The 18002-nt window shown below is 33.4% G+C and overlaps 1 protein-coding gene across 1 annotated transcript; it reads right to left on the reverse strand.

The window, feature by feature from the left end:
• Nucleotides 1-6131: 6131 nt before the first annotated feature.
• Nucleotides 6132-16824, reverse strand: LOC123226092 (constitutive photomorphogenesis protein 10). Its single transcript, XM_044650568.1, has 4 exons — nucleotides 16582-16824; nucleotides 13797-13870; nucleotides 12811-12958; nucleotides 6132-6419 (listed from the first exon to the last, which is right to left on the reverse strand). Exons 1-4 carry the CDS (start codon nucleotides 16778-16780, stop codon nucleotides 6322-6324), a joined length of 519 nt encoding a protein of 172 aa, XP_044506503.1. The 5' UTR covers nucleotides 16781-16824; the 3' UTR covers nucleotides 6132-6321.
• Between the last annotated feature and the right edge of the window lie 1178 nt (nucleotides 16825-18002).

Genomic DNA, 18002 nt, shown 5'->3' on the forward strand with positions numbered 1-18002 from the left:
ATTGACCAAATCCACCTACTAAGACACAGAGTCCAACATCTTGTATATTCAAAATTGTAATAACAAAATAAAAGCTTAGATTTAATCAATTTTCTAATAATAAAAATATTATTAACATTGATTAACTTACTTGAAAAGCTTATGAGAACCCCAAAATACCGTAATGGCTTTGCAGATGGATTGGTACATCGTGTTCCACACCAATTTCCCCTATAGCTAGATATTGAATCAATTAAGATGATCAACCAATTAGAGAAACTGCATATCAACTTTTTCTCAACGCATTAGTTGAAAATAAACGCATATTCCCTAGTAACACCATGTGAAGACAATATAATAGAGCCAATTTAATAACATCCTCATTATCATCCCTTCATGGCCTCATGGTAAATACCCTCTCAATATCATCATAGGTCACGAATTCGACACCCCTAAATATATATCTCTAATCCTATTTTCGATATCTCATGACATAAACATCACAATGTTAGTGAACATGGAAAAGTGAAAACTGGTAATAAGAGCAAACTCATATGGACTAAACCTCATGTCAACCCTATTGATCCAGAATCCCATATCATGTTTGATAACCTCTCTCAAAATAAATGAGTGGACCAAGATTAAGCTAAATCTCATGTCTCTAAATTGCAAAAAATATCAAAAGCACATCCTCTCAAACATTTGTAATTGTCTCTAGGTTAATATAGACACGATTGGGGATGGGTTTTCGTTTTACCCTAGTTGTTATCTCCACAAGGAAGTGTAGACTTTCATCGAAAAATCTCAACTTCCTCTTTTGTTCTCCCCTTTGCTCCTTTTGATGCTTCTCATGTCTTTTTTTTTTTTGGATCTTTCTGTCCAACAATAAAAAAAATTGTTAGCATAATAATTTCATAATATTATTAGAATAATTCAAAAAAACAAATTGAAAACTTGAAATCTACACATAAAAAAAAACTTTAATATGAAATGTACAGGAAATTCGATAACAATTTCAATTTGCCCCTTCTAGTCAATAATAATTTTAATTTGCCTTCTCATAATTAGAAAAAACCGATAGAAATTCAAAATCTATGCACCCACAAACCTTAATATAAAATATACATATCTCCTAAATAAGTAAAATATATCAATTATCGCAATAATTCAAAAAATGGACTAAAAATTTGAAAACTATACATTGAAAAACCCTGGGATAGCAAACATTTTAATTCCCCCCCCCCCCCCTCCCCCCCAAAAGCATGACAAATTTTTGTTTGCCCCTTTTAATCCATAATAATTTTAGTTTGCCCCTCATAAACCTCATAATTAGAAAACTGACAGAAAATTCGAAATCTACACATCTAAAAATCTTAAAATGAAATATACATATTTTTTAAATAAGTAAAATTTATCAATTATCGTAATAATTCAGAAAAATGGATTGAAAATTTGAAAACTACACTCCAAAAAACTCTCGGATAGTAGAAATTTCAATTTGCCCTAAAATTCTTGGAAAATTTAAATGTACCCCAAATTCATGACAAATTGTGATTTACCCTATATTCATGGTAAATTTTCATTAGCCCCCTCTAATCTATAAAAATTTCATTTTGCCTTTCAAAATCCATAACAATTTCAATTGGTCTCCTTATAAACCTTATAATTCAATCTGTCCCCTAACCTTGAAAATGTTAATTTGCTCCCCCTAAACCCACTAAATTACAATTTACTATCCAAAATCCTAAAAAATAACAATTTCTCCCCTATTACGAAATATCACAAAGGATTACTGTTTAAAAACTCGCTTTTTCCCTTAATGTTATATATCACAAAAAGTCTATTGAAAAACTTCCCTTTTCCCTTTATCGCAAAATATCTCAAAGTTTATGTACTGTTTAAAAACTCATATTTTCCCCTTTATTGCAAAATAGTGTCTCTACCACAATTTGTGACCAAAAAATGAAAATTACAACTTCCATTTCAACACAAAACAAATCTATGCATATTATAAAACAAAAGCCTTGAAGAAATTCATTCAAAACACGGAAAAATCAACCTATAAAATTGATTGTTCATACAAAAAACTCGTAACTCTAAAGTTTAAAAAATTTTCATCTAATCAGTGAAATATCAACACTAAAATGATTAAAAATTGATAAGGAATGAATTACTAACCTTGTTGGCCATTTTTGTCACCAAACACTAAAAAAACTCATTAGAATTAGTCATCTTTCAATGACTCGTGCTAATGAACAATACCTTTTTGTGTAACACAAAATGTATTTTAGAAAACACAGTGCTTTCGTGAAAATTCTTTCATGTTTTATTTAATTGTATAAGGGGTGGTACGTGCTGTCGTTGACACCCAAATTAAATCCTAAATTCCTGTAACAAAAAATGTAGTAAAGGAAAGTAGGGATCGTTCCCTCGAAGAGCTTTGATTAGTATGTCGTCCCAACTAAATCGAAACAAAGAAATAAAAGGGGAGTTTTGAGTTGAATGCAAATTATAAAGAAAAACAATAAATAAAAATTCAGAAAAATAATCTAAAAGGAATAAATCGATTTAACAAACCTTGGTCTTCGGTCACATCCACCATTGGAACTACGATCGATCATCGAAACAAAATATCAATTTAATTATTCAAATATTTGTTGTGGTATTAAATTAACCTGTCCTTCCTTACGATTAGTTAACCAAAAACATGTATTTCAATTAACCCTTATTGATTAACAATTCGGATACGATCTCGAATTTAATTAAACAATAGCATTACGAATTAGAAAGACCAACGAAGCAAGACAACACAAACGTACGACGTTGCATTTAATCTATTTGATTATTTTCCTAGGATTATAGCTTCTGACGCAGCAAACGATAAACCTAGTTGCCACTTCGATTAGATGGATTGAACAATTACAGATTCAGCATCTAAACTAGCCGTAGATTATATTAATTGATAAACTAATCGTGCGCTTTAGAAATCAACCAACACAATCAATAACAAATAATTCAGAAAGATAATCAATACTCAAATAATCAAAAAGATGCATTAAAGAACAAAATAAATCTCACAATCATTGTAGTTCCATGGTTTCAGATCCCTTCAACCAAGATAAATTACTCAGCCACTGTAGAACATGTTTTTCTCTCTAATTCTCTCAATACAATGGTTGATAATTTTCAAATAAAAATAAGAGTATATATATTATCTTCCTCCTAAAAATTTGGAAATTGAAATCAATCCTAATCTCCTAATTCAATCAAGCAAAGTGATACATATCTTCCCAAAAAGAAAGGAAAAGATATGTATTTTTAATATAAATCCTTCTTCCAAAAATATCATTCCTTATTTAACTCAATTAATCCTCTTTTCCAGCTGGTGATTATCCTTTTCCTAGGAAGCAAATCTTAATATTTTCTGGACTCTTGCAGCTGATCTGGGCGTTCAGATCTGTTTTCCGGATTCTGCTCTCATCTTTCACGTGCCCACGCCTAGTCTGCATTACGAAATTTCCAGTTTAATATATCTGCTGCAATTTTTCCTCTTTTTGGCCCTATTTATTCCAAAATTGCTCAAAGCTTCCTAAATGCAAAAAGATAAGTAATTCCATTAGATTAAATCAAATTTCCACCCAACACAAGGGAATTATAAATCAAAATAGTAACAATTAATGGCCTTATCAAGGGGTAATTGTATCATTTCACCTTTTTGGGGCATTTTTGCTTAATGAAAGAATATAGAGGCATTTTTACTTAGTTGTATAAACAGTTGGACATTTACTTTAATTTCCTACACTTTTATCGCTTATCTCAAAGTGCAAGCGACATCTACTTTGGCTCGAAATGATGAGAAATGAAAGTGTAAAACATTAAAAAAAAAAAAAAGGTCAAATGACTGTTTCCCACCAAAGGTTGGATGCAAATCTATTTTTCATTTACTAACTATTGAAAATTCAAACTTCTATCCATAAACTATTAAAATTAACAAAAATAGTTAACTTTAGGGCTAAAATCTTCATTTAACTAGTAATATATTAAAAATAATAAAATATTATCCATTTCCCATTAGGTTTAAAAAACTAACAATTTTTTTCAAAATTAAACTTTAAAATCTTACATTTTCCCCCCTAAGGTTTCTCCCTCCTTTTCCGATGTCAAAATTGGTCACCTTTGCTCCCCCTCCCCTTTTTCAATGCCTCTTCGATGTCTTCTTGCCCATTATGAATCGTCTTCGTTCTCAACTGAAGATAAGACGAATCGTTTTTGTCCATTAACGAAGATGATTCGTTTTTGTCCATTGATAAAGATGATTCGTCTTCGTCCAAGGATGAATATATTTCACAATGGGGGAAAATACCAAAGAGGCATTGAAAAAGGGAAGGGAGAGAGAAACTGCTCGGTTTTAGCATCGAAAAAGGGAGAGAGAAAAACCCTAAACCCTAGGGGGAAAATGTAAGATTTCAAAGTTTAATTATGAAGGAAAATTATTAATTTTTTAAACTTTAGGAGGAAATAAGTAATGTTTTATTATTTTTAATATATTATTAGTTAAATAACGATTTTAACTTTGAAGTAACTATTTCTGTTAATTTTAACAGCTCATAAATAAAAATTTATATTTTCGATAGTTAGCGAGTCAGAGATTAGGTTTGCATCAAACCTTGGATAGGAATATGTCTTTTGGCCAAAAAAAAAAGTTGCCTTCCCATAAATCATATATTTCAATATATTTTATATCATTACATCTAAGAACTAACTGATAAATTTGGTTGAATATGAAAAACTTTTGGATATTGTATTAGTGTCCATTGTGCTCTCAAGTTTAAAAAATGAGATTATATCTCATATTAAAAGTATAAACTTTTAGTATAAGATTTATATAATTTCAAAGATTCTTCTTCCTTAACAATTAATTTTTGGTGGTGTAATTCTCCTAGAGTTTCTATCATTTGGTATAGAACTGTTAGCCTGGTGTCATGGCTTGTAATTCTCCCAAGCTTTCTTTCACTTTATATTATTTGATTCAACAAATTGTAAAGGTGTCCATGTATTATATTATAGGAACACTATTATAGCACCCCTAATTATGAGATATTAATTAAAATAGATAAAAAATTTTCCGCGTAAACGTTTTTAGGTAAACGTACAGTAGTTTTACTTTTATAAGCAAATTTTTTTGTAACTTCAAAAATACCCTCCCAGCCCTGTAGGTGTCATACAGGTTGCGTAAGCGCGAGATACGTGGGTGCGTGCAGAGTGCGCGGGATGCATGCGGAATGCACGTGGTACGTGCGAACTGCGCCCACCCCACGCACTACACGCACCCTTTCTTATATATATATATTAAATAATATAATATAATATTAAAAAAATATAATAAATAAATATATATTAAATATTATAATATTTAATATAATATATATAAATAATTATAATTTATATATTTAACAATAATTAAATATATAATATATATATAAGAAAGGGTGCACGCCTATTTATATATATATATATATATATATATATATATATATAATATATGAATATAATATATATTTATTATTATTATATATATATATATATATATTATATATTTAATATATATATATATATATATATATATATATATATATATATATGAGGGTGTACGCACTCGTACGTACCGTGCACTTCACACGCATCCACGTACTTAAGCATTCCTTCCAGCGTCTACGCATACAGGACTGGGAAGGTATCTTTGAAATTACAAATAAATTTACTTATAAAGATAAAATGACTGTAAGTTTACCTAAAAAGGTTTAAGTGAAAAAAATTTTACCTATTTTAATTAATATCTCTCTAATTATCATAAATTATCACCTTTTGGGTGTCATCATCAGGTTTGGGGGCCATTGTTGTAATTTGCAAAGCCTGCAGTTGACTCTTGTGCCAAAATGTTTAAATTCAATTCATAAACGCTACAATAAAATAATACGAAAATGAAACTCTACCAACTTCCGTAAGAAACTACCAAATGTTGTTTTTCAACATTGCTTAGGCCCATCATCAATGGTAAGTTGGTAGGTGGTCACGTTCTTTTTCCGAGCAATCCAGATGAGGTGAAAGAAAATTACATGAAGTAGATACATGGCTGCTATCAAAACACTGGATAGTTTAAAGGATGCTTCACAGTTTATATTGAATAAAAGGTTGGCAGATGTTTTCACAATGACCATTAGAAAATTTCTGATGGCCATGATCTCCACTGGCTGCTGAGGAATTTACAAGAAAGTTGAATATCCAGCAGAAAATACAATAATTTGATACTCACACAACTCAAACTCATTCATTGCAGTTCTTTTATTTGGCAAATCGATGTGTCCACTCTGCTGCCAGTTGATCATGTTTAGGCCTTTCTGCCGAATACAAGTGAGCAATGCCCGGGACAGCAGGATTATCTGCCATGACAAAAATATCAACACATTTAGCAAAAATATACCATGTCACTTGAAGATTATTTTACATTTCAACATTTCCCATATAGAGTTCTGGCACCCTCCAACAACACGAGTACTCTTTCCCAGTCTTTGAGCCATAATTGTTCTTTGCTCTCGTTTACAATTTTGCCATGGTTTTCCAGATGTTAGAATGCTCCTGTGATTTTAAGTCACACCACACTAATCCACCTAACAGCATAAACAAAAGAGAAGTACGAAATAAACTTGCAGTTTTATTTAATTATATCAATGAGTACAACTCTAATTGCTTACACTCTTTTACAAAGTTACCAGATCACAACTCACAATTTCCATTACATAGTAACTAGAAATCATTCTCACCATTAACCATATTCTAAATACATATTCCCTCCCTCCCCTATCACAGAGATATCACCTACTTTTATACCCAATTTACCCAGTCTTCTTATTCATTGCCACACTGCTAGAATCACCCCACATATCTTGTCTTCCTATATTTTGCTGTACTGAATCTTTCTTATCTGCTGCTGCTTCTTCCCTTCCCACATTTGGCTGCAATAACTATTCTTTGTCCTTATTTGCTACTTCTTCTCTTCCCATATTTGGCTGCACTGAATCTTCCCTATCCTTTGTTGCTCCTTCTTTTTCCATTTTTGGCTGCACAAAATCTTTTCTATCCAGCTCAATTGCTTGTTGATGAACTGTTTTTGTTTTCCTCCAACGATAAACCTTGACTGGCCTATCAATACTGCCCCCCAATAGTTTCACCTTGTTCTCAAAGTGAAATTCCGGGAACTGTTCATTAACGAGCTCAAAATCTTCCTAAGAGCTTTCAAAGTCCAGAAGGCCCTACCAGTGGATAAGAACCAATATGGAACCATCTGCCATTTCTCTACCACTTCACATTTGCTGGATAGAACTGTAACTCCATGTCGTTAGAAAGATAAAAGGGTAGTGGTTGGCTTGGCTCTTGCATTGCTTTCCATTCACTCTTTCTAGTTGGAACACAAGGAAGACCGGATGAATTTTTACGTCTGCTGGGAGGGCCAATTTATATGCCAGAACTCCCACATACTCAATTGCCTCATAAGGGCCATAGAATTGAGGGCTTAGCTTCTCATTAGGGTGTCTTGCCAGTGAATGCAAGCAATAAGGTTGGAGCTTAAGAAGCACCCAATCGCCCACGCGGAATTTCACTTCTCTTATAGGAGTATTAGCATACTTCTTCATCCTATTTTGGGCCCTTAACAAGTTCTTCTTCAATTCATCCAATATAAGGTTTCACTCTCGAATATGAATATTAACCTCTTCATTTAAGGAAGATTCATTGGTGAAACATAGAAGTGAAGGTGGGTAGCGGTCATACAAAGCTTTGAATGGAGTCATAACTGCAAAGCCCTATTATGCGGTATTAAACCAATACTTAGCCTATGAGAGTTATTGGCTCCACTGTTTTGGTTGCATACTCGTGAACATAATTAGGTCTCTAGGCTCTAATTGACGACCTCCATTTGTCTATCAATTGGCGGGTGATAGGCGAAATTCTGCTTTAAAAAGGTACCTCTGACTCGAAATAAATGGCCCAAAAGTGGAACATATGAAGGCAATCCCTATCCAATACAATGGAGTTGCACTACTTAGCAAATAGTTTTGTTACCTCTTTGGCTATGAATGGGTAGTGCAATAATAAGAAATGGACATATTTAGTCAATCTATTGACCACCATCAATATAGTATCGGTAGCCCAGATACAAATTCCATAGAAATAACGATCCACACTTGCGTAGGGATGGGTAATGGCTAAAGCACCCCCACGGGGTTTATTGCTTCATATTTATTATGTTGACAAATGTCACATCTAGCTACAAAATCCCTTACTACCTTTTGCATTTCATCCCAATACAATACCATAGATATTCTTTTATAGGTGTGAAAGAATTTGAGTGCCCCCCAAATGTTGAATCATGGAATTATAATAAAAACTAAGGAATAAATGTCGAATTCTTGGCAAGGACCAATTGACCCTTGTGTAAATGAATGCCATTCTGCAAGGAGTACCTTGCATAGCGCATAGAGTCAACCAATAAATCTTGAGTAATACCTCATAACCTCTTATCCTTGGAAATTTTGTCTTCAAGAACTTCAAAACCCATCGGTCATATGATGGATAGAGCAAATAATTTCCTTGTCCCTATGAATTTCCTAGATAATGTGTCTACGACTTAGTTTTTGCACCCCAGGTGATAGACAATTTCAATATCAAACCCCTATAACTTTATAACCCATTTTTGTTGATCGGCACTACAGACCTTATGTTCCAACAAAAAACAAAGGTTTTTCTGATTCGTGCGAACAATGAAGTGTTGACCAATAAGATAATGACACCATTGTTGTATGTCAAGAACAATGGCCACAAGTTCCCGTTCGTAGATAGATTTTTGGTGGGCCCTCTTGGATAACATTTTGCTAAAGTTATCAATTAACTTGTCGTCTTAAATAAAGACATTGCCCAACCCCACCCATCAAGCATTAGTTTTCTAGACAAAAATTTTGGCAAAGCTAATGTTGGTATTAATGGGAGGGCTTGCTTAAGGGAGTCACATGCTATTTATGCTTCTTTCAAAAGCATCTTGTTTCAACAATCAGGTGAAAGGCTTAGCATTCTTCTCATACCCCTTCACAAATCACCAATAGTACCCGATTAACCTAAAATACCTTTGTAACCCCTTGATGTCTCTCGGCCTAGGCTATTTTACGATGTTGCCCACCTTAGCCAAGTTGGTAGCCATCCCTTGTGCTAATATAATGTCTTAAATACTCTAGTTGAGTTTGACCAAACTAACACTTCTTATTAAATAAAAAAAGGCAATGCTTTTCTAATATTGTTAATGTGATTTGTAAATGGTCCCAATGTATATCCCAAGCTTTACTATATATTAGTATGTCATCAAAGAATACTAATATGAATGTCCAAAGGTAAGGTTGAAAAATCTCATTCATCAAAGATTGAAATGTAGTAGATGCATTTGATAACCTAAACGACATCACTAGAAACTCAAAATAATCGTCACATGTCCCAAAGGTCGTTTTCTCCATATCTTCCTCTTCCTCTCTTACACGTATCTAATAATAACTTGATTTAATATCCAATTTAGAAAATATTGTTCCTCCTAACTCATCAAACAATTCGTCTATAGTTGAAATTGAAACTTATCTGGAATCGTTAATTTATTCAGGACCCTATAATCCATACAGAATCTCCACCGTCTATCTTTTTGCCAGATGAACAAACTAGACTAGGATAAGGGTAAGTATTAGACCTAATAATACCAACTGTGCACAATCTTCTCCACTTTTGTTTTTTGAAAATGGAGGCAACAATAAGTTTCTAAATTCAAAGGCTAAGCTCCGACTACCAATCTAATAGCATGATCATGCACTTATTTTGGTGGTAACTAAGTCAGAATCTCAAATAACTCCTAAAACTTCTCAAGCACCAAAGTCAAACTCTCATTTACTCCTTTTGATAACTCATCCGTTAAGACAAGTGTCTTTGATAATTCAATCCAATACATCTGATCGGATTTACCTTATGCATACTTTTGATTGAAAGTTGTAGATTAGCCAAAGAAGGATCACCCTAAAGAATTTTTAGTGTATCTCTCGGTATTTGATATGCATGGCTTTCTAATTAGCTTGCACTTCCTCTAAGGACCATAACCAGGCCACCCTTAATACTACATCAACCTCCTAAGACAAAACGACAAAAACTTTTAGGTGATTGTCACTCCCAAAAAATCCAATAGTCACAACTTTACATACCTTGATACGTTGAATTTGTTTCCCATCATCCACTAACACTCCAAATTCCCTTGTTAGCAGAATCCTCAACCCCATTTCAGTAACCAGTTTGGTGGAAATTAAATTATGGGTAACCCAACTATTAATCAAAACAACAACCTCCCCTATCCCAATTTTTCCTTTTAATTTAAGTGTTTTGTAAGAAGAGATTACCACAATAGAGTGCACAGAAAGTTCAACTTGTGTACCTTCCATTGATATTAGCTTGAGATCAAATGGCTCAACAACTTTTTTTCATTTTCATCATCATCTTCTGCATGAACCATTAAGACCTGTTATTGTTTAATCTTGCATCTGTGGCCTCTTGTTTATGGTTCATCACACTAGAAACACGGACCTTTTCCATCTTCAACTTATATTTAGTGACAAAGAGCTACAAGAACCCATTTTCTCCTCTCGGAGTTGTGCCTTCACCACCAACTCTCCGTTTTTGTGTCAAAACTAAGTTGTTGGTTGCCAATGACGTTGCCAAATGTTGGATCATCAACCTTTGACTTGAATTCCCTGTTGATTGGCTCATGGCTAACGTTGAAGCAATTGAATTGAGAGAATACAAAGAACTGAAAGGTTGGTTAGTGGGGAATGAGTTATATTTCATTTGGGTTGGGTGACCTGATTTACTGGATAGGCCAAGTTGGTTGCCCCACTTGATTGGGACTTGAGATTTTACTAGTTATACTCCACCAAGTTGCGTGGGAGATAAATTTTGGGCTTTCTAGGCAATTGTTTCCTACCCATTCTGTTGGGCCTTGAACTGGTCGAGTGATGCAATCTGATCTTCAACCCATTGGGCCATTATCATAGCTTAACTGAGAGTTTTTGCCCTGAATAGTCAAATCTCAACCTTAATTTCTTCCTTCAAAACATTGATAAAAATCCCTTTTAGAAATTCATCATTCACATCCATCAATCGTGTTGCCAACATCTTGAATTTTGATCCATAATCACTGACTTATTCTTTTTTTCAGAGAGCCATCAATTGCTTGTAGGGGCTCCCTTCTTGGGTTGACCAAAATTGGTTTATCAATGCTAACTTGAATTTTTCCCATGTCATCACCAAAAACCGTGTTTCCACCCATTAAAACTAGGCTAAAGCAATGCCCTCCATACACACTGTCGTCATTGGTAATTCCTAATCCTAATTTTGGTTTACATAAAAATATTTTTCCACCCTGAAAACCCACCTATATGGATCCTCCTTGTTAAAGAACGGTAAATCTAATTTTTGTGTCTGATTGCCAATTTTGTTAAATCCAACCCCAATGCGGCTCATTTCACCAGAGTATGGTGTTGTACCCTATACCATCATCTCCATCTTTTGATTAGATCCCTCGAACTCTGTCGCCTTCCCATTGCTCATTTTCACCATGTATGTCTTCATATCCTCCATGTAGTTCATCATTAGTTCAAGTGAATCCCTAATCTCCGACACATCTTTTCTATCTTCTGTTTGTCCATTTTCTCCATCCTCAACTCCATCCTCGTGTTTACCATGACTTGACCTTAACCTCGCTCTAATACCACTACTAGAACGCTCTTGTAATTTACAATTACACCACGCCAATCCATAACACATTATAAACAAAAGAGATGTAAGAATTCAATATGTAGTTTTATTTAATTATATCAATCAGTACAACTCTAATTGTTTTACCAAATTACCGGATCACCACTCACAATTTTTGTTACAATAGTAACCAAAAATCATGCCCACCATTAACATTATTTATAATTAATAAAACTATGTGCACAAACAATGACATGTTACCACATGATTAAATGTTGTTTTATCTCTAATTTAAAACTATTTAATTATATGTCATTGTTTGTGTACAAAGTTATGCACGTTGTTTGTGCACAAAGTTGAACGTATTGTTTGTATACATAGTTATACACGTTGTTTGAGCATATAACATTACTATATTTATAATATATTTCCCTCCACTATCACAAAGATATCACCTACTTTTATACCCAATTTACCAAGTCTTGCTAATTGCCACACTGCTAGAATCTCCCCATATATCTTGTCATCCCGTATTTTATTGTACTAAATCTTCCTTACTTCTTGTTACTTCTTCCCTTCCCATATTTGGCTACATTGAACTTCTCTGTCCTTTGCTACTTCTTTTTCCATTTTTGGCTCTATTAAACTTTTCTTTCCTGCTTAATTGTTTGTTGATGGGTTGTTTTGATTTTCCCCCTACAAGAAACCTTAACTGGTCTATAACCATCTTAACGTTACTATGTAGTGGGAATATTTTACCCTTTCTTCTACCAAACCAATTATAACAGTTAGGACAACAATAACAACAATAACAACAAAAACACAATAAAAAAAATTCCTCCATGATCCACACCCTCAAGCAGCCCCCAAACCAACCGTTTGATAGAAATAGCTTGACTGATCTAGTATGACCCAAGTGGAGGCAATAAGTGGTGGAACATTGGCCCAAATCTCATCAAGTGCTTACCCAAATAAAAAAAAAAACCAGGTGAAAGAACTTACAAGGGTCAGGGTTCATGAACATTGATCTGATTGCAAGTAGAACCTTTGTAATTGTTAAAGCCGGACTCCAACCATCCTTCAAGATGTCCAAGTTAACAGTGCCAGCAGAATCAACATTGCAGTGGAATATTCGAGTTTTGAATAGCACCTATGAATGTAATTATTAATAAATAAACAAGAGATGACAACCACAGTAAAAATACATCGTGCACTAATCAACTATCTGATAGAATAGATTCATGCTAATTTACAGATTTGGAGTGACATCAGCATATGTTTACAAATCATTCAGCAATCTGTGCAATAACCTAACTTGCCTGGTCATGGATGCAAGAGGTGTAATGCCATATTCTGCACCGTGGCAGAATATTTCAGATTTGTATCACAGGTGCTGATTGGTTAATGCAATTTAAGTAATCAAAAGCAAGAATGTGCATATTCACACACAAAACAAATAAAAGACACCAGTAATAGTCTGATTCCACTTATCAAACACTTTTGAGAAGCCCAAGATTGCCAGCACAAAGATTCACTTTTCTCAAACATGTATATTTGAAAGCATATCAACTCTGCTTCCAACAATGCCATTTGTTTTTGGTTATATCTAGACAAGAATGCAAAATTCAACAAATTGACATCAAAATCAGGTACCCAACCAGAGCAGAAATTTCGGGGTGGTATTTATGGTTCACGAAAGTTAGACATTGTAATTTTTACAACAAGTTGAATTGGGAAATCAGTTTCAGTTTTCTTAAGCTACGACGTCAAATGTAAGCAAGAGTTGACTTGAAGTGCAAGACTGCTGTTGGCATGATGTATAACATATTATTGTACTCCAGCTTTGAGAGCACCATGTCCCACAAGAAAATCAGCATGACATGATAATGATAATATGGAGACAAAGAGAAAGATGCATATGATATTCTTAGATCAACCAGAGAACAAGGTTACAAATGTTTCAATCACAGGAATATAATCGATCCTACCTTTGGAGGTTTGAATGGATAATCACTTGGAAATATTATGTCAAGAAAAAATACGCCACCCTGGTACGGTGTTCCTACAACATGAACAACAATAATTTAGTCAACATCCTCGATACATGATCAAGAAATTATTTTATTTACTCAAAACCATCCTTTCTTTCCAGTCAAAACAGATTCTTCAAAGACAAGGTCAAAACAATTTTCAAAGAACTAAAAGTTAAATCAGAAACTCAACACCAAGAGAAAATTCCTGTGACAGAAGGAATGCTTTTCAAAGAGAAGAAACAAAAACACGAACTCAACCTGGAAATTTTTATTGGACTTAGTATCACTGGACTCACTCCTTAATATAACACACTGAGCAAACTATCTAAGTTCCCCAAACAGAGAACTATAAGACAATTAAAAAGGAATCACCGAAGGATGTACAATTGAACAGGAAGATTTTTATGAAACTAATCCATAAGCAACAAGGCCTTAAATATTGAAATATGCATTCATAACTTCCACAAGCAAAATAAGCCTTTGACTCAAATGGTAACTTATTATTACTAGTTTGGTTATTAAACACTTATCCTTCCAAGCAACCAATTCAAAAGGATGACAAATATAGAAATTTTACAATCAAAATCTATGTGGTTATTGCATGCCTCAATGGTATGCTAATGCTACACTCAAGCAATGCCATAGTCTTCAACTTTTGTTCACAAGACTTTATCAAAGCCATTTCTTCAAGCAGGAAATACAAAACCACTCCATCAAAATAATCAACTGCTTATAGGGTTATTAGCTTAATCAAGCAAAGTTAGAGCACAGCAAAGAAGCTTTCCATTAATCCAGCCAGCTTTAACTACATCACTCTCTCTTTCCAGCTTTCCACCCCTAAGATCATTGAGGAGGTTTGCCTGTACCTCAATGCTGCTACTAATTTCTTCAACGATTTTATTTGTTAAATAAGAGATAATTGTTCTACAAGCTCAACTGAAAATCTACCTTTAAAAGGAGACACTAAGGCAAATTGCTCTCCTGTTTAACAAAACACTTCAGGAGTTCCTTAGCTGAACCCTTTATAAGTAATTTTGAAAAACCAGCCTCAATTCGTCTCCACAAGTTTATATCGATCTTTTCCATCTATTAAGAGGAGGAACAGGAGCTTTATGGTAACACTGCTGTGCTCCTCCAAGTAGCTCCTGTGAGCAATTCTTTGACCTTTGTTCAGCCTACAAATTCACAAAACTTAGTTTGTTGATAATTAGACCCTTGGTCTAATTTTCCAAACAAAACAGCCCAAAGGAGTTCTATCTCCATCTTCTCCACCTGTTAGGAGGTGCAGAAAAATTGCTGGTAACCCTGCCGAGGGTCATATGAATACTTCATCATAATCAAGAATCAGTAGGAAGAAGAAGAGCATGAAAAAATTGATCAATACAAGCGTGAGGAAGAAGAATTTCCAACACGAGCAGCTGAAGAAGAAAGAGAAGAAGTTGTGGTTGGCCGCAGATGATGCATGTCCCTCAAGATGCAAGATCAAACAATCAAAAAGTGGTCAACTTTTAAGAGCACCAATATCAGTAAATGACTAGTGTGTTCCATTCTCTCAACATTATCAAAGGAGGTACGCACATGAGAGAAATGGAGTTAGTATTGGCTGCGTGTGACTAGCTGTATGTGTTGTGTTAACACTTGTTATCTGTTTCTAATGATTATATGTGTGAGAGACTGTGTATAATCCTATGATGAATGGCTGGCTAGCCCATGTAACTAAGCATTACAATCAGAGGTGTACAAATGCTTATGGGGGTTAAATTCATTTGTACAAAATTATATTTCATGCCCAAAAAAAAAAAAAAAAAAAAAAAACAAAGGAGGAACTTCAAATAACCAAATCACTAACTGAACAAACTTCAAGCTTATATCTTTAACCCACAGACACAAGATTAAACTGATATTGAATCAGGCAAAATCCAGAAATGATCAAAACTTGTAGAATAAAAAACAATAAACTCAACAGCCCATTACTTGAAAAGTTCACAACATAAGAATAAAAGCACAACACAACACATATTCTTCCTACTCGGAACTACAAGAATGAAATAGCACTTAATCAGAATGGAACAAATAAATATCAAACTTAGTGCACAAAAACAAGAAGTGAAGAACCCATTGGTGAAACAATGATGAAAGAAAGAGCAAAGTGAGACCAATACTAAAAAAAGATGGGTGAAAGAAAAAAATGCTAAAGAGAAAAGTGAGAACATTTATTCTTCCTACTCAAACCCAAAAGACTAAACTAGCACTGAATTAAACTGGACTTAATAAATGTCAAAACCTGAGCATAAAACTCAATAAATTAAATATCCCATTACCGAAAAACATTATCCCACTAAGTGCTAAGAGAGAAGTAAGAAAATTAAACCTTACCAGAAAAAATTCTAGACTGAAGTAACACTGAATCGAACAAAACCCTAAAAAAAGATAAAACTTGAGCATAAAAGACAAGAAACTAAACAACCTATTACTAGAAAATGATTAAACAAACTGTTAAGAGAGAAGTAAGACCATTTAATCTTTCAACTTAAGACAACAATACTGAAAAAAAAAAAAAAACCCAAAAAAGATAAAAATTTGAGCATAAGGAAACTAATAGCAAGTTAGCAACCCATGACGATAAAATGATCAAACAAAGTACCAAGACGAAAGTGAGACAGTCGAATCTTGCAACTTCAAACTACAAGACTAAACCAATAGTGATTAAAAAACGATGAAGTAAGGAGAGAAAAGAGACCAGTAGGGCCTATAATGGTGGAGACCCAGTTGTAAAGACTGTCACTTTTAGGTCCAGCGGAGCAGTCAGGAGGTGGGTCCAAGTTGAGCTCCGCCACTTCTCTCTGAATTCTCTTCCCTGAAGCGGAAACCGACGTCGTAGAGATCCATGATGAAGTTGATGCTCCTCCCCAAACGCCACTCCCTCCTAAGCTGCTCATCGCTTTAATTCAATGCGCACCGTTTCACTTCATGAGTTGTGTAAGTAGTGTTATAGTGGTCTCATAAGCCCTAAAGGTAGATCTGGTCACGGTTCATGAATCGATGGTTTTGGTTTGGAATCACTGATTATGATTCAAAAAAATAAAAATCTTAAATCGAAACTATTACAGAATGGTTTGTAATCAGTTTGGAATTGACGGTTCCGATTCATAACCCCAATTTGAAACCGACATTAAACTGTTGGTTTTGATTCATAATCTCGATTTATTTTTTTAATTAATAATTAAGAATAAAAAATTTAAAAAAAAGTTTAGATTTAATTTTTCAATTAAACTTTTTATATATCCTCTTGAGATTTGAAAGAATCAAAATCTATGTAGTTCTATTTATTATTTTTTATAATTAATTTTATTTATCATCTATTATTATTATTATTTTCATTATCTTTCATAATTAATTATATAATTTATTTTATTCATTATTAAAAAATTGTAAATAAAACTACATACTCTTTGATTCTTTTAAATCTCAAAAGGAATAATTAATTATGAAATTGTATAATAAAAAAAATAATTAAATTATAGAAATTAAAATTTGAATTGATAAAAATAAAGAGATAATTTGATTGAAGGATTGAGAGAATATTAAGAATGGAGAGAATAAGAAATGAGAGAATTGAAAGATTGAATAATATATACAAGTAAAATTTTATATTAAAGAATTAAAAAAAAAAGCCAAACAGTAGCCATTTTTAAAACATTTGCACTGCAAATGTTTTTAAAGCAAATCTTGTCGGTTCATGTAAATTTTTTTAAATTTAAAAAATAAAAAAACTGGTTTACGAATTTTTTGAACCGTCAATTCATGAATCGACTATGAACTGACGGTTCTATGGTTCACAAATATTAAAATCGAAACTGAACCATCAAAATTTGGTTTTGATTCTAGTTCATACTGGTTCCAGTTTTGACGGTTCTGATTTTGGTTTTAATCAGGCTAGTTTCAATCCGGTTCATGGGTCAAACCGGCTTGTGGTCAGGACTACCTAAAGGTTACAAATTACATGCACCCAAAGGACTTGTTCCCACTCAAATATTAGTATTTTCCCGATGATTTATTTATCAACTTTGAAAAACTCAAACATTCATCTATTTATTAATTTTTAATATTACTATTAGGGATAAATCATTATTTAGTATAAATATTTAGAAAAACTAAAAA

This window comes from Mangifera indica, chromosome 9, assembly GCF_011075055.1.
Source record: "Mangifera indica cultivar Alphonso chromosome 9, CATAS_Mindica_2.1, whole genome shotgun sequence".
Classification (NCBI taxonomy): domain Eukaryota; kingdom Viridiplantae; phylum Streptophyta; class Magnoliopsida; order Sapindales; family Anacardiaceae; genus Mangifera; species Mangifera indica.

What these genes read in the sequence shown, in the direction of transcription:
- LOC123226092 (XM_044650568.1), bottom strand. Translation starts at nt 16,780, where the DNA reads ATGAGCAGCTTAGGAGGGAGTGGCGTTTGGGGAGGAGCATCAACTTCA. An exon ending in CACCATTATAGGCCCTACTG is followed by an intron (nt 13,871 to 16,581) that starts GTCTCTTTTCTC and finishes TTCATGTTGTAG; the next exon opens with GAACACCGTACCAGGGTGGC. An exon ending in ATCCATTCAAACCTCCAAAG is followed by an intron (nt 12,959 to 13,796) that starts GTAGGATCGATT and finishes TTACATTCATAG; the next exon opens with GTGCTATTCAAAACTCGAAT.